The 27,068-nt window shown below is 39.6% G+C and overlaps 1 protein-coding gene and 1 pseudogene across 2 annotated transcripts; one reads left to right on the top strand and one right to left on the bottom strand.

The window, feature by feature from the left end:
• The first annotated feature begins 7 nt into the window (after positions 1-7).
• On the top strand, positions 8-20,428 carry COQ2 (coenzyme Q2 4-hydroxybenzoate polyprenyltransferase). 2 transcript variants are annotated; one of them, XM_008568801.1, is made up of 7 exons: positions 8-201; positions 3,332-3,498; positions 10,824-10,945; positions 12,409-12,494; positions 14,457-14,590; positions 17,414-17,602; positions 19,855-20,428. In XM_008568801.1, the coding sequence occupies exons 1-7, from the start codon at positions 180-182 to the stop codon at positions 20,017-20,019; spliced, it is 885 nt and encodes a 294-aa protein (XP_008567023.1). In that variant the 5' UTR covers positions 8-179; the 3' UTR covers positions 20,020-20,428. The 2 variants fall into 2 exon arrangements, with proteins under 2 accessions (XP_008567023.1, XP_008567024.1); XM_008568802.1 differs by lacking the exon at positions 8-201 and having other exon boundaries at positions 3,413-3,709.
• LOC103587323 lies at positions 8,151-9,465 on the bottom strand (annotated as a pseudogene).
• Positions 20,429-27,068: the final 6,640 nt, after the last annotated feature.

Raw genomic sequence — 27,068 nt, forward strand, 5'->3', positions numbered from 1 at the left:
AGGCGTGGTTGCGGGGCTCCCGCGGCCGCTCCCTGGCCCTGGCGCGCCCGGTATGCGCGCCCCCCTCGGGGAACTGGCAGTCCCCGGCTGGGCCGGAGCCGCGTGGGCGCCCTCTCCGCTGGTCCGCGGCGGCGATCGTGGAGTCCGCACCGCGCTCTCTGCAGCCCTACCTGCGCCTCATGCGGTTGGACAAGCCCATTGGTGAGTGCGGGCGGGTGCGCGAGGGGCCAGAGGTTTGCGGGCCGCTGCCCCTGAGTCTGCCCCGCGTAGCTGTCCGCCGTGGCTGGCCCAGGCGTAATGGAAAGCCGGGAGTCCGAAAGCCGGGGCTCAGCTCCCAGGCGCCGTGCGACCCCGGGCGAGTCATCTTAACACTGGTTCGGGACAGTCTTTGAAGGGACTCGCCGGCCTTCATGCCCCTCTGAATCCTGAACCCCCGAGATGGGGGGAAAAATTCACTCCTTCCACAAATACTTGTCTAGACGGTGAAACTAGCAGAACATTCCGTAGTCGGTGGCCCTGCATTTGCTCAGATTTACAGTATGGAAGCACTCCAACATTCAGTATAGTGTTTGATCCTCCCTGCAGTCCTCTCAGGTCCACAGGGCAAATAATTAAGACAGTTACAACGCCGAGGAAACTAAGACTCCTTGTCAGAGCCAGATCAGAAGAACCCAGTGTTCTGATGCTGAGTCCAAGCTCTTTTTCCAGGATCACCTGTAACGCAAAGATTTAATTCTTCTGATCGCAGCAGGTACTGCGCTTATGGACGGACTATCAGCTCACAATCGCTCCCTAAGGGAGGATTTCCCTGAGCTTCCTATTTAGAGATTTTATTTGTTTATTTATTTGGTGGCTGGCCATTGAGCTTCCTATTTAAATTGACATCTACCATCTCACTCTCTATCCCTTTATTTATTTTTCCTCATAACACTCACCAGTAACTAATCTTATGCACTTATTGGTCAGTTGACTTCTCCTATAAAATATAAGCTCCACATATATATGACTTTTCTATCTAGTGCCTAGAGCATTCCTTGGCAGTAGTATTTCATGATTAATAAATCCCTACCACATTGCCTAGCCTTAGAGATAGAAAGAGCTATGGAAACTCCCTGCTTTTCAATTAACTCCAGTCTAGTTGAAAAAGACAGACTATTTGGTGAGCTGGGAAAGTATGGGATCAAATATGACTGATAAATTACTGTGGGTCTCCATTGCTGGAAAAAGTTTCAAGAAGAAATTGTACTCCAAAGGACAGGTCGATTTTGCACAGAGGGGAAGAGATCTACCCAAGGGTAGAGTATTAAAACACTAAGAATATAAGCCCAACCTGGAACACCAAGAGGACATAGAAAATAGTGGGAGACGAGGCTGGACAAGAGCTGGACAGAAGAAGATGGATAACGAGAGAGAACAAGACTGATTTACCATTGCAGTGTATGGAAATACATTCAATGCCTAGATACATTCATTCCTTCCTTGCCCATCAAAAAGACCCCAAATTAGGCCTTGCTTTCAGTATTCTAGTTATATGCACTACCTATTTGGGACCAGAGCACTAAGAGTTATAACAATCAGCAATTAAACTATAAAAGCATATTAAATGATAGATAAAATCCTATTATCATTGGGAGACTGTGATGCATTGTGTTTTGGGGCCAGATTTAGGTTGACAGGCATAAATTTCTAAGCCCAGTTCTAATCTGAAGCCTGACTATAATTCTGTTCTTGGGGTCTGTATCATAGAGCTGCAGCATGGGCCTATAGGCATCCAAGACAGATGAACAGCCATCATTCCCATTTCTGCAATTAAACCTCTGGCTTCTGTCTTAGTGACTGGAAATCCCACCATGTAACAGGAGGTTACAGAGGGGTTATGCGCAAAGCTATGGGGCCAGACTTCTTGTATTTGAATCTTGACTCTGCTCATTTGAGGGGCTTTGGTTAAATTACTTCACCTCTCTGGGCCTTCATTTCCCATCTATAAAATGAAGATACTAATAATTCTAACTTTATAAGGTCATGAGAATTCATTAATATATGTTAAGCGCTTAGAACAGTGCCTGGCATATAATAAGTGCTCAAAAAATATTAGTCATTATTACTCCAGAAGTGGGGATTGGAGACAATTGTGCTTATAGTTATTACATATGATGAGCATGTTAAGAAAATCTCAGCCTGCATGTTGTGGTTCTAAATAAAGCGATGATCACAGGATTTTTCGGAAAACTTTTTAATAGTACTGTGTTAGAATTCATTCAGCAAACATTTTTTGAGTCCCTGCCATATGGCAAGAACCATAATTGACAGTAGTAGAATTCCAGGTTTGATATTCTTTATCTAAATTCTTTTGTGAGATAACTTGTTGTTATTGTTGTTGGCAGATAACTCGTTGTTGTTGTTGGCAGTTCGTTGGTAATCAGGTTCTGAGCCCTTAATCTGGGTGTTATTGGCACCACATTCTCCCAACTGAGCTAAGCAGCCAGCCCTATGGGATAATTTTATGTTCCTTGTTTTACTTTCTTGAAGTTATATCTTGCTACCTACATAAAACAATTAGGAGGTTCATTGTTTTTGATAAGGCAATATAACTTCTTTCAAATGGGTCAAGCTGCATTATTTTAGGAAGTTTCAGCAGGTGGCACTCTTTCCACGAAATTGGCAGTTAATTGTTTCATATTACTTCAGAAGAAAGTTGCTGGGAATCAGTAGGGGCAAAAGCAAAAGTAGAACTTCCATGTATGAGGAGATTTAGGTATAAATTTAGATTTAGGACTTAGGACATAGACTGCAGCCAGACTGCTGGGGTTGGAATTCCACCTTGGCTACTTTCTACCTGTGTGGCTTGGGCAAATTACCCCGTGCATACACACAATAAAGATTTTTAAATTGTCCTCTATAAGCATAGGATCATTTTTCAGCCTCATCAGAAGTACTTGAGAGTGTCCAATACCCCAGGGTATGTTGTCAGACTTTGGGTTTTACCAGCCTGATAAATGAAAAATGTTATCTCAGTATAATTTTGTTGTGTATTTCTCAAAGTTGGGTATCTCTTCATAAGCCATTTGTATTTCTTTTTCTGTGAGCTTTTATTATGTCCTTTATCCATTTTTTAATTGATCTCTTTCTTCTCCATTTCTAGGAGCTCTTTAATATTAGGGAGAGTGATCCTTTGTGATATGAGTTGTAAATTTATTTTCCAAGTTTTGTCATGTGTTTTTTTGACTTTATTTATGGTGTTCTTTACTTCTTTGGGACATGGTATTTAAACAAATGAAGACAGTTAACTGACTTGAATTTTTACCATCTCTGTCTTTTCATTTTTGCTTAGGAACCTGGCTACTGTATCTGCCATGTACATGGAGCATTGGTTTGGCAGCTGAACCAGGTTGTTTTCCAGATTGGTACATGTTATCCCTCTTTGGCACTGGTGCTATTCTGATGCGTGGAGCAGGCTGTACTATCAATGACATGTGGGACCGGGACTACGATAAAAAGGTAGTTTCGCCCTGGAAAGGAATGGAGAGCCTCCTCTCAATTCTGCAGAATAACGTGATGGCATCACTTTTGAATGCCACATAAAGCAACAAGATCATTTAGTGTCTTCACTGAAATCCAGCATGAGAAGTGCCGGTATCAGTTGAATAGCTGGTGTTACAAAGTACAGTGTGACTTCCTTTCTCAGCACAAGAGTGGCCACAGGGACAAGGTGTGTACTTCATCTTTACAAAGTAAATTAAGAATTTGGATGACCTGAGGAAAAGGAGTTAAAGTTTAGGAGTGAAAGTGGAAAATCCATTCTGAACCTTTGAGTGTCCAAAAGATCTGTCATCACTTTCTTTGAGACATATTTTGGAGTCCTAACTATTCTTATGTAAATCAAATATTAATTTAAATGAACCAAGGCAGCCCTATTAGCATTTGCTATAATTATTTCTTTAAAAAACATAACTTTATTCTTTTTTCTCAGAAAAATAATGCATGCCTATTCTGAAAAATTCGAACAAGACAGAAATGGAAAGGATAGAAAGTACAAGTCCTCCTTATCTCAGTACCCTAGTTAACAGTTTGATACATTATATTCTTTTGGATTATTTTCTGTGCATATTCTAATGCGTGTTTATAATTATTTCTTTGTTCCTTAGTGGACCATTATTTTATCAAGGGAAGGGGCCATCTTGTTTGCCTTTTTGTCCTAGCAGCTGTGCTATAATAAGATCATTAAATGCTTGATTAAATAATCAAGTGGACTTTGAATTTAAAATAAACCCATAGTGATTTATATAAAATGAATAATCTTACATAAACATATATAAGGTGAATAATCACCCATAGTTTGCCTTTCATATAGTCTGAATTTTCCTTAAGCACGGCACACCTATAATAATTTTTAGTTTATGGAGAATTGTCACATTAATATATTTTGTGATTCAAAAAACCATTATTGAGTACAGTACTAGCTGTGTATGAGACCCAGAAACAAGTTCTAGGATTGAATGAATGAAGGATGACATTCCTAACCTCAGGGTTTAATAATTATAGTTCCACCAGGGAACTTACTGAAGACCACCTACCTCAACTGATGGGAGAAAGTCAGAACTTTTCAGGTGGGGGGGGTGACCTTTGAATTCTTGCAGGATAAGATGACCAAAAAAGAGTGGGCTAGAGGGTGAAGGTTACTCTAGATGGGAGGTACAAAGGTACGGCTGAGATAAAGCATATTGTGCTTGATAACTGGAACTACATGGTTTGTGTGGCTGGAGGATAGGATGTAGTGGAGGAGTGGCAGGAGCTGTAAGGTTAAGCATCTCGACCATGCTAATAACATGGTTGGGATGCTTTGATTTGCCAGGAGATGCAAACTTTCTTGATTTGGAAGTTCACACGTCCTGGTCAGTTTTTCATTCGACATTCTATATGAATGAGGCTTCTTTCCTATATCACTTCAGCATAATTCTTGAACATGTTTAAAGTAGTTCATCATTTTTTAAAAAAAAATTTGCTAGCTCCATATAAAGCTTATAGATAATGAAAAATAGTGCTGTAAATTCGTAACATTTGTGAAGCATGGGTCTGTCTAAACAAGTGAACATTTGAGATTAAATGTTTGAAAACATTTTGTTCTCAGTAACCCAGAAAAACTAATTTAGGATCTCTGACTTTGGTGGATAGGAAATTTGAAGATGAAATGCAAAATTATAATTTCTGAGTCGCTTTATCTTATTTGGTAGACAGTCTACCCTAAAAGTTTCAGTCCCACACTTTTGACTAGTGTTAAAACTAATTATGTAGATTTTGACTTCTTCCAGGAAGATGGAGTAGACCCTATTCCTCCCACTAAGTACAACTAAAACCTCTGGATGTTATATATAAAACAAACATAAGAAGACTGTGGAGAGAATGTGGCAGACTGTCTACAGACCTTGGGACCCAAAGAATAACACTGTGGTTAATTTCCTGGATTTTTTTTGCCTCACGTATTCCAGACTTGGAACTAAAGAAGCCAGCAACAGGAACACCAATGAGCATAGACCCCCCCCCCCCCCAAAAAAAATAGCCCCAACAAAAGCCTACTTGGCAGGTGTCAGTGGAGGCCAGTTGGGGAACATGAGCTTCTAGCCCACAAGGTAGTAATTAGGCAGTGTCCTCACCCCCTTTCCTTACCAGAGCTATGTCAAAAAAGGTCACCTAAAATAGAAGGTTTAAATAAGATCCTGTCTCATGACATAATAATCATAATGTCCAGGTTTCAATTAAAAATCACTCATTATACCAAAAAGTAGGAAAATCTCAACTAGAGTGAAAAAAAGATAATCAGTAGATGAATACACTGAAATGGCAGAGATGTTGGAATTATCTGACAGTGTTTTTTAAAGCAGTGATTATATAAATGTGCTTGAATGAGCAGTTACATGCTTGAAACAAATTTAAAATATCAAGTCTCAGCAGAGAAATAGAGTCTTAGCAAAGAAATAGAAAACTTAAAGGAGAACCAAATGAAAATTTTTTTTTTTTGTCTTTTTGTCTTTTTTCCGTGTCCGGCAACGGATCGCAACCCTCAGTGTTGCCCCCGTACCGGACCGGGACCGGCAACGGGATTGCAACCCTCGGCGTTGCCCCCGCGCCTCACTCAGCCAGTGAGCGGGAACCGGTCTGTATGTGGGATCCGAACCCTCGGGCGGGAGCGCCGCTGCACTTCTCAAGCGGCGCACTTATCCAGTGCGCCACCGGGCCGGCCCCCAAATGAAAATTTTAAAAGAGGGCAGGACTGAAAAATACTTGAAGAACTAATAATTGCTGAAAACATCCCAGATGTGGCAAAAGACATAAATCTACATTCAAGAAGGTGAACAACCAAAATCATGAGAGACAAATCCACACCAAGATATGCCATAGTCAAACTTATGACAACTAAATAAAATTTAAAGATCTTGAAAGCAGTGAGAGCGAGATACCATAAGCCCAATCCATAAAATTAATAAATTGGACTTCAAAACAGTTTTTGATCTGTGAAAGACCCCATTAAGAGGATAAAAAGACAAGCTACATCCTGGGAGAAAATATTTGCATACACCATATCCAGCAAAAGACTGGTATTCAGAACATATAAAGAAGTCTCAGAACTCAACACTAAAACAAGTTCAGTTAGAAAATGGGTAAAGACATTTCACCAGAGAGGATAGACAGATTGCAAATGTGTTCAACATCCTCAGCTTTTATGGAAATATGTTCAACATCCTCAGCCTTTATGGAAATGCAAATTAAAACTACAATGAAATGTCACTACAAACCTGTTAGAATGTCTGAAGTGAAAAAATAGTGATAACACCAAATTTTGGCAAGGGTGCAGAGATACTGAATCACTCATACATTGCTGGCAGGAAGGGTAAGTGGTACAGCCATTCTGGAAAAGACTGGGAGTTTGGCGGCTTTTTTGTTTTGTTTTTTTATCTAAACATGCAGCTACCATACAACTTAGTAGTTGCACTCCTGAACATTTATCCCAGAGAAATGAAAACACAAAACCTGTACATTAATGTTTATAGCTGCTTTACTTGTAATAGCCCCAAACTGGAAACAAGACGTCCCTCAGTGAGTGAATGGCTGCACAGTGTATGATAAGTCTATACCCTGGAAAACTGCAGCAGTAAAAAGGAATGGACAATTGACACATCCAGCAGTCTGGAGGAATCTCCAGAGAGTTATGCTGACAGATAAAAAGCCAATCTGAAAAGGTTACATACTGTGTGATTCCCATACTGTGTTTATATAACATTCTTGAAATAACATTATAGAAATGGATAGATGAGTTGCCAGGAATTCAGGAGGGGATGGAAGCAGGAGGTAAGAAGGTAAGGCTGTCAAAGGGCAAAACGAAGGATCCTTGTGGTGATGGTACTGTTATATATTCTTGTTGTGAGATTATACTATGGTTTTGCAAGATGTTACTATTGGGAGGAATTGGATAAAGGGTACATGCAATCTCTGTTATTTCTTAAAACTGCATGTGAATCTATAATTTTTCCAAAAGACAAAAGTTTATTAAAAAAAATAATATATTCAGGGCTGGCCAGGTGGCTCAGTTAGTTAGAGCATGGTGCTGCTGATAACACCAAGGTCCAGTGTTTGACCCCTGTACCAGCCAGCCACCAAAAAAAATAAATAATATATTCAAACCAACCAACTTTTCCCATTTTTAAATTAACAAAGTATGGCCGTTTTAGTTCCCCCTTAAGCAATTTTTTCTCCCTAAATAAAAGGAAACGTTAGATATCTTTCCTGTTGTGCCATTTTTCTCTGATTGGAAGAGTTTTGGGGTTTTTTTCACATTCAGTATTTTTATTTAATATTCTTGTGGACAGTTTACATACCTCCCTTTGCCCTTTCCTTTAAGTTAATGTGACAAATTTTTATAATAAACTACTTAAAGAGAAGCTTTGGTCAAGAATGGAATAAAATAGCAAAAAAACCAAACCAAAACAATCACTGCTGCTTTTAAAAAACCAACACATTTCACCAATTATATTCAAACAGAACCACACAATATTGAGCAATATGTATTGTCAGTGTTTCCTTGGGGGCTGGCTTACCTCTGCACATGGCTGAGCTGCAGTCAGTCATGGTTTTCATGCTGCATCGTGGAGGCTCGCTCAGCTTTGCCTTATCCGGAGGCCCCGGATAGATGACTCTAAGGTCTTAAAATCACGAATTGTCATGGCTCTGTTGATACCAGTAGTGCAAAATTTTTGACAGTCTTTCTTGTCCTCATAAATAGACACTTGCGTGATGCCATTCTGGTGCAGCGTCTCCAAGGCTGTATTGCAGCCCTCAATTGTGACCCTTTTGTCCATGCTGCAGAAGCTTTCCATGCAGGCATGTTGTGCTGGATTCTCTGTTTTGGAATGTCTAACTTGGTGACATAGGTCAAGCACCTGTGGTCATAGTAGTTAAACAGCATCAGACAACAGTCATGGCTAGCATCTACAGTGCTATTCTCCAAGACAAACAATACACTCAGGAATGACAGGATCTGTTTTCAGAGTTGAGACTTACACACTTAGGCATTGGCAATGGACATGGTGCTGTTGTGGCTGACCCAGGCCAGGCAGCTCCCACTGATGGAGAAGCTGACCGTAAGGACCCAGCCACCAGTGCCACTGCCACCAAACTCTGACATCAGTTAATCAAAAGACATCTTGCTGCCCCAGGGTGTACTGGCTGGCTTTTCATCCACTTCTTGAATGTAGGCAGAAAGCATTTGAAGTCACATGGTCCCACTGCCAGCAAAACATTGTTGGTATGCCAATCCAAGCTGAGGACAATGGAGCAAATAGGCTTTTTAGTGTGCCTTCTTACCCACCAGTCATTTTCAGACTCAAAGTAACAAACAGAAATGAGTCAGGCTCCACTTCCCGCAGCAAATGTGTTCTCTAGAGGGGACTGCTTTACAAAAGTGGCTGCATGATTAATTCTCAGAATCACCAGGGTTGGTTCATCTTTCTGACTCCGGACATAGGCATTTCGGTCTGTCCCACAAGTGACAATGTGGTTGCTCTTGCAAGCCCAGTCAGTACCTGTGATGTGTCCATTGTGCTCCTTGAGTTCCTGAGTTTTCACCCATTGGTTCCCGTTCTTATAGATGTGCACTTCATGATTATTGGGGCTAAAGTCGATCTCTGGGGTGGGGGCAGTCTGGACGGGCTCAGAGTGGAGAATTCGCAGACTCTGGTTGGTGGACACAGGCTCCAGAAGGACCCAGGCCTGGAGGGAGAGGCTGATAGATCCTGGCTAGAAAGTTTAGACTCTGTATTGACATACAACAAAGCACTAAATGAGTGTTTTATAGCTAATGAAGTAGTTTTGCTCACATGAATTTTAAAATGTTATGTGCATCTTTTTTAAATGTGTTAAAAATGTTGGCCAAATTATAATGCTTACCTCAGTTTTTTGAAGGCAATATATCATTAAGGACATATATATTATTATGGCTCAGGATTATGCTTAATACATTACAGGTTAAGTAAATTGCTAGTACATTAAGTGATAAGTGGATTACTATTAGAGTATATGGGCTAAGTGTGTTGATTCATAAAATCTACTATTCAGTGATCATCTGATAAACATTAAGTTAAGAGCATTGAAATAATTTCAACACACAGGTATTAATGATTTGGTTTTGTAAGCTATGTGCATTCTGATTGCATAGAAACCACATAGAATATGTTTTGATCTTCATGTTACATAATTTTTAATCTTGATAGAATGCTTTCTTTGAGGCTTTCAAATTTAGCTAGGTAATTATCATTGTACGAAGAGGTAGTGTGACCTTGTGGTTAGTAGTATGGACCATGGGACTGGACTGACTACTACTCTTTAGTATCTATGACCCTGCAAAGTTACTGAGCCTCTGCCTCAGTTTAATCAACATTAGAAATGGCAAGACCTGGGCCGGCCCGGTGGCGCACTGGATAAGTGCGCCGCTTGGGAAGCGCGGCGGCGCTCCCGCCCGAGGGTTCGGATCCCACATACAGACCGGTTCCCGCTCACTGGCTGAGTGAGGCGCGGGAGCAACGCCGAGGGTTGCGATCCCGTTGCCGGCCCCCGGTCCGGTACGGGGGCAACCCTGAGGGTTGCGATCCGTTGCCGGACACGGAAAAAGACAAAAGACAAAAAAAAAAAAAAAAAAAAAAAAAAAAAAAAAAAGAAATGGCAAGACCTTGTGAATGGCTGAAAGACAGGGTCATTGTGAGGATTCAATGACATGATGCAGTGGTAGCTCTTAGAATTGTAAACACTGAAATACTAGCTAGAAAAATGATAATATCCTGAAACAAATATGAAAACAAACATTTTTAATCTGGAACTATAGGAACCAACTCAGTGATAAAAGATCCAATTCTGGTCACCCTATTCAGGTTGAGTAATGACTCACAGTTTTTGACAAGCAGCTATACTGCACAGTGAAACGTGGTATGAATCTGGTTGGCCAACTTTTTCTGTAAAGGACCAGTTAGTAAATACTTTAGGTTTTTTATTGAATATGTCTTGCTAAGCTGAGTAGCTAAATAGCAAGGTAAGGAAGTTGTTTTGTTTGTTTGGAGATGGGGATGGGAGATAGGAGAATGAGTGGTGGGAATTTTTAGTTCTTTTTAAAGCTGTCTTAAATATGAAGTTTTGATTTTTGGCAGTTCTTCAAATGTTGATTTCACTCCTTATTTATATTTATGCCTTAGTGTCTGTCATGGTCCAGTTTTGTGATTAAATGTTTAAATAAATGATTGAGCCTTTATATGAGGCTAAGGTATTTGTTTTTATGTGTTAAGGTTACAAGAACAGCAAATCGCCCAATTGCTGCTGGAGACATTTCAACGTTTCAGTCCTTCATTTTTCTTGGAGGACAGCTGACCTTGGCACTGGGTGTCCTTCTGTGTCTGAATTATTACAGGTATATTAAATGTGTTTTTCATAATCATATGTAAAATCTATCTTTTAAAATGGAGAGAGTAGGAATAAAACAAAATTGAAATATCTTTATCACAAAGTTGATATTTATTGGCTACTTATGGAGCATCTGTAAGTCAGCCCTATAAAATTTGCTTCAAGAATGCTTTCAGCCAAGGGAGTCAAGAGGTCAGCATTGAATTGATTCTGAACCAATTTCAGTTTTCGCACTACCTGTTCCCTAAGGGATACTTGGCATTTTCATAGTTTTTCTAAGGGTATTCTTGGATGTGTACATATACACCCTCACGAATACATATAGTTTTATTTATGCTGGCGATATCTCTGAAATAGATGGAAACAGAAGTGATTATACTCATTTTGCAAAATGAGGAACTATTTTTCCTAGGGTCATGTTACTAATTAGTGACAGAAGAAAAAAGTGGGAGGACTCATTCCTATATCTCTTAAACAGAGAGAATTAAACCTTTGTGCATCAGATGGCTCCTTATAAAGTGCTTCAATTAGACATAAAAAGACAGGGCTGTCGAGGGTTTGGATCCCCTTACTGGCCAGCTGCCAAAAAAAAAAAAAAAAAAAAAAAAATAGGGCTGGCCAGTTCACTGAGTTGGTTAGAGCGTGGTACTGATAACACCAAGGTCCAGGGTTTGATCCTTGTACTAGCCAGCCACCCCAAAAAAAGAAAAGTTTTTAAAAAAAGACAAAAAAGGGGGGAGGAGTGTTACTTCGCAGAGACTAGACTTAATTACATGCCTTGACCTGATGGCATCAGTAATGCGAAAACACTTTTAATGTTATTCCTAGAAGGGTGGTTTAGGAATTCCTTGAGGTATCAAAGAACATCTTATGTTACCATGTTTTCATAGGTGCTTTTCTTTTCTAGAGAAATAAGACCCTGTAATGCATATAAGGAAGAATGTCTTGAGTCTGATTCTCAGTTAGGACATCTCAGTTTATTGGACCCCTTACTGTTTGCAAACAGAGTTTAGGGAGGCAATAGCATATGGTGGTTAGTAGGTTGGACTCTGGAGTCAGACTGCCTTAGGTTAAATCTTGGTTTTGCTACTAACTAGCTGTATGACAGTTGGCAAATTACTTAGTCTCTTTTTGCTTCAGTTTCCTTATCTGCAAAAAAAGGGCGATACTAAAACTACCTGCTTCTTGGGGTTGTTGTGAGGATTGTAATGTTCTAACAAACATAAAGCACTTAGAACAGCGCCTGATACATGAAAGTACTGTATGCGTTAGCTATTATTTTGCTTGGTTGGTTTTTTTCTAATCGTCCTGTAAGTAGGGGGAGTCAAAGTCTAGGAAGAGAATTTATATAACAAAAAATATAATTTAAAATAAATATTTTCCAATACTACTAATGATGTTGTCTGAAGTATTCAGTGATTTCTAAGAGGTGGTGACATTAATCTTTTTGATGGTTTTTCTTGTTTTCAGTATAGCTCTGGGAGCAGCGTCCTTACTTCTTGTCATCACCTACCCACTCATGAAGAGAATTACATACTGGCCTCAATTAGCCTTGGGTGAGCTCAAACGACCTATAAGTATTTTCTTTGATACTTGCAAACTGTACATATATATAGTGACAGATGTCATCAGTCATGAAATTTGCCAAACCAAGAATAGATTTTCATATTTTAAAGGAAGACAGTTAGCCATTTTTTTTAGTTAAGAAATTTTGCATGTTTATTAAGATTATCATTATCGTCATCGTTATTATTTTCTGAAATGCTTTTTCTAAAATCTAGGTATATCATGAAAAGGTGGTTAATCCAGATGCCCTGAAGAGTTTGAAGAATGGGGTAGGAAGCACTCTATGGCAGGAGAACAAGGGTTAAAATTATGTATAATAGACAGCACCTGTTCTGTGAAGACTTCTTTAGACCTCCCAGAGAGAAGTTAGACAGTCTCCTGTGGGCTTCCGTAGCACTCTAATGTTGCACTTACTTATTTCAACAGCATTAATTCAAGAAGAATATATTGAAAGCCTCCTGTATCTCCACATTAATAAGTTGTAAATGACTAAGAGATAAGGCATTCTTTACATATTGGCACAACACAGATATTGAATACATATTTGTAAGTGAAAAGAAAGGAAAATAGGTAGATAAGTAGATAGGTAAGTCAAAATCTATTGCAAAAAATCTAAGACTTTTCTATTTCTAGAATATTCCTAGAATGGTTCCAGTTCTTTGAACCATTTTTCCAGTAAATAACTAAAAGATACTCCAAGAAATCGATGCCAGCCTGATTTGTGGGAAAGTTGTGGTGGAACATTTATCTTTTCCTAAGATCTCATTGAATGTTCTTTTTCTTTTTATTATTAAAAAAAAAAAAAGTAGAAAATTATATTATCAACTGACCTGGGATTCTTGGTAAAAGAAGCATAAGCATTTCCTATCTACAGAATCATATTAAGAAGCTGGTATATTTACTTCAAACAGTTTTTGAACTTTTAAGTTTACTTTGTTCCAGGAATCACACCAGGTACTAGGAAAATAAAAATGACTGAAACATATTCATCGTCTTTAAGGAGATAGGAGAGACAGCAGATAAACAGGTCATTGCTGAACAACATGGCATGTGCAAGTACCCTTGGACCACAAAGAAGAGGCACTTAATCAGTTGAGGAGGGGGTACTCTGGGTGGAAGTAGGCAGTATAGGAGGAGAAAAGGGGGTTCTAAGAAAAGACATTTGGGACACATTGAATTTAAGGTGCCTGAGGGACTTACAGGCAGAGATGTCCAGCACACAGTTCAGTATCTAGTCTGAAGCTTAGAGCAGTGATCAGGATTGCACATGGAGATTTAGAGGTTGTAAACATATGCTTATTTACAGTCCTCAGGGAAAATGGGCTTATAGAATAAATAAGTGTTCCTCTCTGTAGGCTTGTTTCTGTAGCTTAGAGGGGAAGTAGAGTTATAGGCACCACACTAGGTAGGGTAAGTGTTCTCATTAAATCTCCTATTTACTTTATCACAGGATATTATTCTTTCCATTATCTGTATTATTTTGATTATTAATTAACTTCTCTGAGCCTATTTCCTTTTTTGTAAAATGAAGCTAATAATTATCACAGAGGGTTGAGAGGATTTAATGAAGGAACGTATAAAAAACCGGGGCCGGCCCGGTGGCACATGCTATAGTGCGCCGCTTGGGAGCATGGTGGCGCTCCCGCCAAGGGTTCGGATCCCACATACAGACCGGTTCCCGCTCACTGGCTGAGTGAGGCGCGGGAGCAGCACCGAGGGTTGCGATCCTGTTGCCGGTCCTGGTCCGGTATGGCGGCGACACTGAGGGTTTCGATCCGTTGCCGGACACGGAAAAAGACAAAAAGGAAAAAAATAAAAATAAAAATAAAAAACAGCATACACAGAGCCTACTGCATAGCAAGCACTTAGTACATACCAATGGCTCTCTCCTTCTCTTTGAAATTCTAAAGTACATTTAGACTTTTTCCCTCTTTGTGTTTTACTGATCATAGGATTGACTTTTAATTGGGGAGCATTGCTTGGATGGTCTGCTATCAAGGGCTCCTGTGATCCATCTGTTTGCCTGCCTCTTTATTTTTCTGGAGTTATGTGGACACTAATGTATGATACTATTTATGCCCATCAGGTAAAGGAATGATATCTTTTTTTTAACTTTGGTTTAGTTGTTATTATTTAAGAGCTTTAAAGTAAGAACCAAATTAAGGGGAAAGTATTTTTTCCTAAAAAGAAATTCATTCGCAATTCCATGGCTCTAACAAAACATTTTTGTTTCATGTTTATATATGTTTATCAAGGCATTTTACTGTGTGAGGGTGCTTTAAAAAGTTTATGGAAAGATTTGTCTTATCTTTTAATTCTGTTTTGCCACGGACTTTTTGAAGTACCTTCATATGTCAGGCACTGTTTTAAATACTTCACAAATACTAATTTAATCCCCAAAACAACCTGCGAGGAGAGTACTGTTATCCTCATTTTACAGATGAAGAAACATGGAAAAGTAACTTGCCCATGACACCGCACTCTACCGAGTGAGCCACGGGCCGGCCCTGCCACGGACTTTTTGAAGTACCTTCATATGTCAGGCACTGTTTTAAATACTTCACAAATACTAATTTAATCCCCAAAACAACCTGCGAGGAGAGTACTGTTATCCTCATTTTACAGATGAAGAAACATGGAAAAGTAACTTGCCCATGTCACATAGTTAGTGGGTGGGAAAACTGAGAATCAAGCTAAACAGTCTTCAGAGTCTGTGCTTTTAATCGCTGTACTTTCCTACCCCTTTATGTATGCTTCTAATAATTGTATTATGCAGATTTTTTATTCAGTAAACATTTTCCTGTATTTTTGCCAATTCTTGTCATTGTCACTTTAAGACTACATAATAGTCCATTGATTTGACATGTCATAATTTTTTTAAAATTTATTTATTTTTAATTATTTAACTATTTTGGCCATTTAAGTTCTTTCTGAGTTTTCATAGTTATTAATATTGTTTTCATCAGTAATACTTCGTGAGTGTGTTTTTTCAGGTAAATTTTCAGTAGTGGTAGTATTGAGTTAAAAGGTATAAATACTTTCATAGCTTTTGATACTGCCTTTTTCAAAAGCTTAATTTTTAAAACTCCTTTTTTTTGCTTTTCTTGGTTTATGACCTTAATTTTTCTTTTACATTAATGAACTTTATTTTTTCAGCTTTATTTAGGTATAATTGACAAATAAAAATTGTATATATTCAAGGTGTACAGGGTAATTATTTGATATATGTATACTTTATGAAATGATTACCACAATCAGATTAACACATTCATCACTACAATTAGTCATCATTTTTGTGTGTGTGATGATAATACATTTTAAAATTTTTTCTCAGTATAAAAAATGTCATAATTTAATAAAAAATTTTTTCTAATATTTCAATCTGTATTTTATACTATTTTTTTCCACTAACACCTACTACCCCACAACATTTGTATTATAATGAAAAGCGGATCTGTAAGCAGCCTTATTTTTGAAGCGAAACATATAGTTTAAGAGAGATGCCTTTACTTTTTGCAGTAAGGTCTACAACCAGTGGTTAGGATAACTATGCTCCAGTTAGATTAACTTATTCAGTAAAACATCACAGGGCCAGCCCGGTGGCACACTCGGTTGAGTGTGGCGCTTAGGAGTGTGGCGGCGCTCCCGCTGAGGGTTCGGATCCCATGTAGAGACCGGTCCGCTCACTGGCTGAGCACGGTGCGGGCGCGACACCAAGGGTTGCAATCCCGTTGCCGGTCGCGGTATGGGCGCGACACCGAGGGTTGCGATCCCGTTACCGGTCACGAAAAAAAAAGACAAAAAGGAGAAAAAACAAAAAACAAAAAAAAAAACATCACATACTCATTGACACTTTTGTAATTCACATAACTAAGATACAGTTTGCTCCCTGAAGGTGATTGCACTATGAACGGAAAAACAGATAAACTAACTCCACACTCATTATTGTTTGGATTTGGGCCCCAAAAGATAGCCTGTCACGTAACTTTTGTGCCTGCAGGTCAGCGCAGAGTTCAGCACACAGCCACATGACCACAGTTAACAACAGTATATGGATATTCTTACAAATAAAGTTACTGGAGGAAACTAGGCAGCTGCATCATAAAGACCTAGTTCTTTTTTTTTTTTTTCCGTGTCCGGCAACGGATCGCAACCCTCAGTGTCGCCCCCGTACCGGACCGGGGACCGGCAACGGGATCGCAAACCTCGGCGTTGCTCCCGCGCCTCGCTCAGCCAGTGAGCAGGAACTGGTCTGTATGTGGGATCCGAACCCTCGGACGGGAGCGCCACCGCGCTCATTGCAAGCCTCGGCGTTGCTCCCGCGCCTCGCTCAGCCAGTGAGCGGGAGCCGGTAAAGACCTAGTTCTACATAAACAGAAAGGATTTGATTGGAGAGGCAAGAAATAAATTGGGCCAGAAGTGGAATGTGAATGGATTGTGGTAAGTTAGGTAGTAAGCAAGCATTTTCTACATCTGATTTTAACAGGATTGAAACTAAAAAGTGTAAGAAGTTATTGAGATTTGAGAACTGTGAGGTAGAAAGGAGCTATGTGAAGAATTAGACTTGTTTTAATCCTAATTTAGTAAAAATGCAAGTTAAAAGTCATTATAGGGTTATAAGAAATGCAGTGATATATAGAAATAGAGCTGGATGATTATTTTAGCAGTGCATTTAACTTTGATTTGGCCTGCACACTTAATACTGACCACTACTGTCATCTTTCACACCTTATGATATGTCTACATATTCTTGAAAAGACAATTTCTTCTGCAGTTAGTAGTGGGGATGGTTGCACAACCTTGTGGGTATACTAAATACCACTAAATTGTATACTTCAAAATGTGGATTTCAGGATATGTGAATTAAATCTCAAAGAACAGACAATTTCTTTTTCCTTTCTCTTATTAGGACAAAACAGATGATGCCCTGATTGGTCTTAAGTCCACGGCACTGCGGTTCAGTGAAAACACCAAGCAGTGGCTCAGTGGCTTCAGTGTTGCCATGCTGGGGACACTGAGCCTGGTGGGAGTAAACAGTGATCAGACTCTTCCCTACTATGCTGCTCTGGTTGCTGTAGGAACCCATCTGACTCACCAGGTTTGACCTTTTTCTTACTTGTCCCTCGTTTTTCCTTGGTATAAATTACAACAATTATTTAAACAAGGTGCCCTCTATGTTTACCAAACAAGGAACTTCTTAAAACAAGCAACTACGTGGCTTGCACTGCCTTGAACTGTTCCCCGCCCTGCCCCAATTGGCATATAAAAAAGCTAGCTGTATTATTTAAGAGAAATAATATGAACCTAAACCTGGATTTTTTTCTCTGTTGATTTTCCTGGAATTACTTCTGATGCATGTCTGTAAAAATCTCAGCCGTGTCTGAAGCTTGTGGATTAAGTTGAATTACTCTAAAAGCAAACTGATAAACAATACTTTTTTTTTCATCTGGTTTTCTAGTGATGGTTAGCAAACTAATCTTAATTCATAAGTTTGGATTCCACTGGCGTAGAGATCAAGGCCAGACAAGACATGAAATCCTATTCATGTCAAGGTTCTGCCTAGACAGAAGGAAATTGTCATTTTTGGATAATCACCCATACCACATCCCCTACCCTCCACAGGCTTCTATTGAGAATCTCCATTATTGACTTATAAAGTGAATGAACTAAATCTAATTTTAATTACATTGATTGCTAATAAATGGATTGTGTGTTTATTTGGTTTTTGTTTTTATTTATTTTTATTATTTTTTTTACATTCTAAGATGTTGAAGGGTGATGGGAGAAGCGGAGGGGAAGGTGGGGGGCGGGGCTGGCCCACAGGTGGCTCTTTTGCTGGCCTGGTTGCAGACAGCGGGAGGGTGTGGCTGAGGCCTGTGGGCCCCCTGCCATGGCTGAGGAGCTGGGGGTCTTCCAGTGGCAGCTGGGTCATTGCTGGGCTGGATGCAGACATGGGGGGGGCGTGGCCGAGGTCCTGGGGGAGGCCCCCCACCCCGGTTCAGGAGCCCAGGGGGGCTTCCCTGGACTGTATTTTTATATCAAAAGTTACTGTTGTTTTCATCAAACAGAATTGAAGAGATGTTAGTGAGCCTGTATTTAGATAATCTATTTTATACAGGTTATTACAAATTACTTAGTGTAGACAAGACTTGCATAACATGGTATGGAGGAAACTAAAGTATGTCTCTAAAGTAAACCACATGCTCTATCCCCTTCATTGTTTTTCTCACCATGGAAGCTAAAATATATGAATTGGTCATTCTCCGGGATTTCACCATTTTCCTGTTCAGTTCCATGAGGGTTGTCATCATCAATTGATTATCTGGTCTGGATAGTGGATATATATTAATATTTAAGCATCTAAATATTAGCAGAGGAGGGTAAAAATTATGAAGACAATCACAAATATTATAAGAAATATTGGAAACCACCTTACATTTTAAATTGAATTTATGGTTCTTTGTCCAGTCCTTGATGCAGTACTTTAAGATGAACATAGCCTTCTAGTATTTGAAGAGAAAGGAAATCATGATGATTTTAAGTCTGCAGACCACGTGATAATGAATTACTTTTCCCTAATCCTAGGGAAGAGTAAGATAGGAACACGAGACTTTCTTGATATATTTGCAGGGGAACTATGGGGGAAAAGAGATTATGTTTGTTCTAGGTTGCTAGCAGCAGATCTCAGTCTCTATGTGGGGATGGGAGGAAGATTTAGAAACGTATAGGGGCATTTTTTGTTATCATAATTGGGAGGGCTCACTATAGACAATTAGTAGGTGAGGGCCAGGTATATTCAATATCTTCCAGTGCCCCAGAGAGCCCTGTATGATAGAGTTGTCCTCCCCAAACGTGACTTGTTCTCTGCTTAGAAACTGCTCCAGAGAATAAAGCTAGGCCTGGAAGGTAGGTGTTGCAGGGAAGCAGATTTTAGATCATTCAGTAAAAGGAGGAGCTTTCTGCTGCTTCTTGGTTTGTTTGTTTGTTTGTTTTTGGCAGCTGCCCTGTGTTGGGATCAGAACTCTTGACCTTGGTAGTATAATGCTGCACTTTAACCAACTGTGCTAACTGGCCAGCTCAAGGAGCTTCTAAATAGAACTAAAAATAGTACAGGTTGCCTCTCAAAACATTCACACACCCTTCAGCTAGAAGATTTTAGGAAACAACTTGGGTGATTCCTGGTGAAAGATATGGTGGATTTTTCTACATTGGGAAACTGGGATACAATAAGGGCTTCCCATTGCTTAAAATTCTATAACAAAATGCTGTCTTGTTCTCTGCATTGGCATGTTTGAGATGCCCCAGAGTTCAGAGTAGTTACTAATGCAGTGTTGTGTTCTTCCCTTACAGATTTACACTCTAGACATCCACCGACCTGAGGACTGTTGGGAAAAATTTACCTCCAACCGAACAATAGGACTAATAGTTTTTTTAGGGATTGTTATTGGGAATTTGTGGAAAGAAAAGAAGACAGACAAAACAAAGAAAAATATAGATAGTAGAATAGAAAATTAGCAAATGATGTTTATCTAGGAATTATTAAAACAAATTTTTACAATCTTGTTACCACGTAACTAGATTTAAATCAGCAATCTGTTATAGTGTGTTAAAGAGTTAAGAGGTAGAAGATGAAGATTTAGAGCGCATTTACCTGGATTTTAATTTGACAGTTTGCTAGCAAAATTCTTTTCCTGTTACAGAAACCAGGGACTCTCACAGGACTTGAGATGACCTTGAGTATTTAAGTTGATGCACTCTTCTGCCCATTATAATTCTCATCTGCAGTTTATGGAAGTTATATGAGTTTTAGCACTTTAGAAAAAACCTGATGTGTATCTCAGATGTGTATCTCATCTAAATGAATGTCTCTGTAGGAAAATGGACTCTCGGTTTTTTTAGGGAAAAATAAAAGCTGCTATGGAAAGCTGGGGCTTATTGTTCTTTATTGTGACCTTTACTCACTGTCAAAAGCTGTAATTCAGGAAACAATGCTGTTTTTTATGTTTTAGGACAATTTAAGTAAGCAAATAAAATTTTTTACCTATTATAGCCAAGCCAAATGTACCGCTGTTCTTACCAACCTTGACATTTGTTCAGAGATCCCGTCTCTTTGTGCAGCTACAATGAATAGAACAGGCAAGCAGGCAGTCATCAAGGACTTTAATTTCTTTTTTTTTTTTTTTTTTCCTTTTTGTCTTTTTTCGTGTCCGGCAACGGATCACAACCCTCAGTGTTGCACCCGGACCGGGACCGGCAACGGGATTGCAACCCTCGGTGTTGCGTCCACACCCCGCTCAGCCAGTGAGCGGGAACCGGTCTGTATGTGGGATCCGAACCCTCGGCGGGAGTGCCACCACGCTCCCAAGCGGTGCACTATAGCAGTGCGCCACCGGGCTGGCCCAAGGACTTTAATTTCTATTTGTTTCTTTTTTATGTTATGCAGTTATAATTTATAGGATAGTGACATATTATTTAAATGTACTATTTCTTCCCTTGCTGGCTTCAGAATGTTTTCAACACAGCAGCCTGAGTAATTCTCTTTAAACCTAAGTAAGTCCATGTCATTCCTCTGCCCAGAATGTTCCAGGATTTCCCTAGGTCACTCAGTCCAAACTAAAAGTCCTGTCACCTGCTAGGCCCTTGTGATCTGGCCTCATCTCTGACTGCTGTCCACACTCACACTTGCTCCAGCCATGCTGGCTGCCTCACTGTTCCTTAAACAGGCTGGGCAGACTTCTACCCCAGGGCCTTTGCTATCACTGTTCACTGCCTGGAATGCTTTCCCCAAATTATTCCTTCATTGCAGGTCTTTTCTTAAATGTCACCTTCTCAAAGAGTTGTTTCTCAGCTACTGCTTCTAAGATTTCACATACAAATGCAACCCATGCTTCCTGTCTCCTTGCTCTTTATTGTTTTTTTCTCTTCAGCACTTATCACTGTCAACCTAAAATATATTTTACTTGAGTTAAGTGACTTTCATGGACAATGGGGGCTGTAGGGGAGACAGTCACTTGTGTTTGCGGGTTGTGGGCAGTAGTTAAATTGTTAAATTGCATAATAATTATGATAGATGATGATAGTGATGCATAGAACACTTACATGTGCCAGGATCTGATAAATAAGCATAGGAAAATTCATTTAACCATTTATTCAGTAAATACGGAACCATTGAGAGTGAGTGTTTAGACTTAGGGCAGCAGTGGCAGCTGTAACTGCTGTAGCAGCAGTGAGTTGAAGGGGAGAACAGGAACATTGTACCCTACTTCTATAAAGGGAAATATGATTGGCCTCGATCTTATCTAATTCTGTCACTGCATCAAGATAGATAGAATTTAAATCTATGGTGATTTCTGTTTTCTTCAAAATATCACCCCGTATTTTAAAATGCTTGAACATCTTAACCCATTAACACTGATTCCAAATAGTGGAGAGTAAGTGCAGTGTATTTCCATTTTATTTCATTTCCTGAGTTAGTTGGTGAAAGTCAAAATGGGACAAATCTTAAAATCAATAAAAATCCTGCAGCCATTGTGATAAATGGGGATAGGAGAATATAAAGTTAATTCATAGGTTCTCGTGCTCTCAAAAACCTGCTTAGACTTAATTGAATTATTTTAGTTTTTTAAAATTTCTCTTCCTTTTCCCACTAAAAAGTCTGAAAAAGTAGTGTAAATGGGTAAGGGTAATATATAAAGAAAAGAGGTTTATTTGAATGAATCCATTCCTTCGAGAGCCCACTAATCAACCACCAGCACCCCCCAGAGAGGGCATTCATCTATTTATGAGGGATCTGCCTCCATGACCCAAACACCTCCCAACACTGCTACATTGAGGATCAGAGTTCAACCTGAGCTTTGGGGGAGCAAAAGGAAAAACAGAAAAAAAGATTTAGCAACAGTAGAAGTAGAGCAGTCATCCTAGTAATGGGACTGGCTATCCCCAGCACAGCTGTCAGGGGGGATTGCCAGGAACTTAACCACAGTTGAAATACCCAGTATTGTCTTGGGAAATCCATTCAGTGGAGAGGAACTGATATGGCTTGGGTACGTTTGTGCCCCAAAAGCTTGTGTTGAAATCTGGTCCTCAGTGTGGGAGTGTTGGGAGGGGTTTGGGTCATAGGGGCGGATCCCTCATGAAGAGATTAATGCCCTTCCTGGGGGGAGGGGATAAGTGAGCTCTCAAAGGAATGGATTCGTTCAAATAAACCTCTTTTCTTTATAAATTACTCAGTCTCATCTCAGATATTCTGTTACAGCAACACAAAAACAAATACAGGGCCCTTGCCCTACTCTTCTGTGTCAGAGTCACTGTGAGGTTATAAATAGAAAACGTGAAAGAACTTCATAAACTGGACATTTCCTTGCATAAATTTATGGTGGGGGTGGAAATGGAATGGAGGTACAGGGCCTAAAAATTACAAGTGCTGTCTCTTCCTCTTCCTGGATATCTTCACTAAATTGCTCAATGCCTGAACCAGATTGTAAAGGCCTTCACAGTCAGACCACACCCTACTATTTCCCCAACTCAAAGTACATCCTCTACCTGTAACTTGGCTATAGCAGCAGTGAGTTGAAGGAAAGAAGAAATAGGATTATTGTACCCCACTTTTATAAAGGGAAATACGCTTGGCTTCAAGTCACAGAATTTTGAAACTGCATCAGGATAGATAGAATTTAAATCTATGTTGATTTCTGTTAAACCTAAAAAAAAAAAACCACATCTCCATGTCCACAGGCCATGTTCATTCACTCCTCTCTGCCATCACAACTGTCCTGGCAGCAGGTACCATGGCAAGGTCCTGGCCTTTGGAGCAGACAGTCCTGGCTCTGACTCCTCCCACTGCCACACTTGGGCTGTTGTCAGCATTTAACTGAGTTGGCATATGTTCATGCCTATTATGGGCTGAATTGTATCCCCCAGATTTATATGTTGGAGTCCTAACCCCCAGTGTCTCAGAATGTAACTGAACTTGCAGATAAGGTCTTTAAAAATGTGATCAAGTTAAAATTGTAATTAGTGTGGGGCCGGCCCGGTGGCGCACTGCTACAGTGCGCCGCTTGGGAAGTGCGGCGGCGCTCCCGCTGAGGGTTCGGATCCCACATACAGACCGGTTCCCGCTCACTGGCTGAGCGAGGTACAGGCGCAGCACCGAGGGTTGTGATCCCGTTGCCAGTCCCGGTCCGGTACGGGCGTGACACTGAGGGTTGCAATCTGTTGCCGGACACGAAAAAAGACAAAAAGGAAAAAAAAAAATAAAATAAAACCAAAAAAGTTAGATCCTATTTCAAGTCAAACAGATCCAATTCTTTCAACCGTCCCTTATATTTCATGGTTTCTAAACTTTCGTTTTCTCATTTTTCCTTTGTGCTACACGTTTCACTTTGTCAGTCTCTTTAGTGATCAGAATTTAAGACAGTTCTCCTAGTATGATCTAAACAGGACAGAATACTGGCCCCTAGTGTAGACTTTAAAACATCTTACCATACCTTGCTAGTCCTAAATGACTGGTGTCCTTGTAAGAAGAGGAAATCTGGACAGACACTAAACACGTGTATGCACAGAGACACAACTGTATGAGCATACAGCAAGACGGTGGGCATCTGCAAGCCAAGGAGAGAGGCCCCAGAAGAAATCAAACCTGCGGATACCTTGATCTCAGACTTTTAGCCTCCAGAACCGTGATAAAATAAATTTCTAGTTTTTTAAGCCAGTCAGTCTGTGGTATTTTGTTATGGCAGCCCTAGGAAACACGCAAAGCCCTAGTTTTGAACCTGGCATGGAAAGGCACTCTATAGATTCAATTTGCTAGAAAGCTCTCCCTTTCCCACCCCAATCCTATCTGTCCCAAAGCACAAATACTAGTTCTTCTAGTTCTAGTTCTAGGTAGGTTGAATAAAGCCCTTCCAAGTATGTCCTTATCATAATCCCCACAATGGGTGGATACATTCCCTTAAATGGTAAAGGGGACTTTGAAGACATGATTGAGTTAAGGATCTTGAGATAGACTACCCTGGTTCATCTAGGGGTGCAATGTAATCACAAGGGTCCTTATAAGACAAGGGCAAGAAGATCAAAGGTAGTAGTAGGAGATATGATAACAAAAGCAAGAGATTGGAGTGATGGGAAGAAAGGGTCATGAGCCAAGGAATGCAGGTAACCTTTAGAAGCTGAAAAAGACAAGGAAACTGGTCCCCCCTCAGAGCATCCAGAAGAAACCTGCCCTGTTGACATGACCTTAGCCCAGTGAAATTGATTTATAGCCCAATAAATTTGTTTTGTATTAAGCCCCTGAATTTGTGGTAATTTGTTACAGCAGCAACAAGTAAACTAATACAATTATTTCAGCTCTAACTGACCTGTCCTTTGACTTCCCAGAGCACTTGGTGGGTACCAGTGGAGGGGTAGCTAAGAACTCAAGTCCTGGCAACAGCTTAACTGGGTTGAAAGCTGTGCTTTAACCAGTTGGATGATCCTGGGCAAGTTACCTGATCTTTCTGTAGTTCAGATGCTCAAATAGAGATAATAATAATTACTTTTCTCATGGGTTTGAAAATTTTCTGTCTTTCCCTGCTAGAATGGAGATTTCGTGATAACTGAGACCTTCTTTGTCTTATTCTTTGAAATATTCCCAATACAGCACACGGTAAGCACTCACTAAATATTTGTAACTTATTGTACATGAAGTAAATTAACATTTGAGCCACTTGCCAGATCTGGTATTAGGTGCAACCATTAGAAATTATTAATGAAGGGGAGAAGGGACAAGTTTCAGGGAGAAAGGAGTAGGAGGGGGTCAAGCTGCAAAAGAGGGGTAGAGCTGGTGGTAAGGGGAAAGATTATTAATGAGGTTCAATGACATAAAAAAGTTCACAACATAAGGCACAATAATAAAAATATTTTCACATACATATAATCAAAACTATGTAAAAGTATGGGTAATGAAGACTAATGAAACAAATGAAAAAGTAATGTCACAGGTAACATAGGTTGTCATAATATGGCTTTGTAATGAAAATTGGAAGGGCATTGGTTCTAAATTTTACGTTTTGGGGCCGGCCCGTGGCTCACTTGAGAGAGTGCGGTGCTGATAACACCAAGGCCACAGGTTCGGATCCCATATAGGGATGGCCGGTTGGCTCACTTGGGAGAGCATGATGCTGACAACACCAAGGCAAGGGTTAAGATCCCCTTACCAGTCATCTTTAAAAATAATAATAATAATAAGTAAATAAATTTTACATTTTAAGCTAACCTATGAATGTAACTTCTAATTCTTCCAATATAATATGTACTTTTTAATATTTGCATTTAAAAAATAGACTTCAAGATAACTTATATGTAGCCCCACAAACTCAAAGGCAAGAAGATTATTGTTCTTTTCATAAGTTCTTTCCAAAATAAAGGATATAATTGAGTACTAGAGGAAGACCCGTAACTGTAGTCTCAGACTTCTCTGTCTTCATTTGAGCATAATTCTTGCCTGCAACTGAAATGGAATTACAGTTCCAAGAAAGAAGATAAACCTCAACAAAGTGCTAAAGTTAAGATATCCCTTTGGCTACCAGAAAATCATGTTGTAAAACAGTCATAACCCCATTTCACAATGGAGCCAACACAATAGCTTCTTAACCAGTGATGTCAAAAGGCCTCCTGTAATGTTGGGTAGTAAATTGCCACACCTTGATCCTTATCAGAAGCATATGGCCAGTAATAACAATGTTCCCTTGCTTCTCTCCAGGAATTGATAAAGGACGTGAAATAAAAAGTTGCCCACAGCTTTCTTTTCTTGTCTTAAAAAAATAATATTTACTACATTTTTCTCTTAATGCAAAAGTAACGTGTACATTGGGAGAAGTACAGAAAAGCACACAGGGAAAATAGAAATCACTTATAACATTATCCAAATACATTATCCAAATATATGCACTATCCAAATAAATGCAAGCATTATCCAAATACATGCACTACTAGACATTTAATAGGCCTATAAACATTTTTAATAAAATTGGAGTCATACTCTACTTCTTTTTAAAAATCTACTTTTTTTCACATAATATTTTTCCATGTCATTAATTCTTCTTTCAAAATGTCAGTGTTTATTGGCTGCATAGGTTTTTACCACATGTATGCTGTAATTTAATTAATCCTGTTACTGAACACGTAGGGTTTTTTTTTACACTTTTTCCTCCTCACAGACACTAGTGCTATAAATAGACTCATATTTTTGGGTGCATCTCTGATTATTTCTGTAGGGAAAATCCCTAGAAGCAGAATGTCTCTGTCTACATGCACATTTCCAGGGATTGTAGGGTTGGGGTGAAGGGTATGCACATTTAAGGTTTTGGATACATTTTCTCTAATTATCCTCCAGGAAGTTCTACATTTCTACCAGTGAGGGACAACCTCTTTCCTCAGACCCTATGAATACAAAGACATAATTTTTTTAGTCCTTGCCAATTACCCAGGCAAGAGAATGCATTGTTCTACTCTCAGTTCTGTGATTACCAGTGTAGTTGAATATTTTTCAAAATGTTTATAGGACATTTGTAATTCTTTGGGAATTG

This window comes from Galeopterus variegatus, unplaced genomic scaffold (assembly GCF_000696425.1).
Source record: "Galeopterus variegatus unplaced genomic scaffold, G_variegatus-3.0.2 Scaffold443, whole genome shotgun sequence".
NCBI classification, from domain to species: domain Eukaryota; kingdom Metazoa; phylum Chordata; class Mammalia; order Dermoptera; family Cynocephalidae; genus Galeopterus; species Galeopterus variegatus.

Excerpts from the sequence above, each read along its gene's own strand:
- COQ2 (XM_008568801.1), top strand. The coding sequence starts at position 180 with ATGCGGTTGGACAAGCCCATTG. Across the intron at positions 10,946-12,408 it reads CTGTGTCTGAATTATTACAG|TATAGCTCTGGGAGCAGCGT; the intron begins GTATATTAAATG and ends TCTTGTTTTCAG. Across the intron at positions 14,591-17,413 it reads ATACTATTTATGCCCATCAG|GACAAAACAGATGATGCCCT; the intron begins GTAAAGGAATGA and ends TTCTCTTATTAG.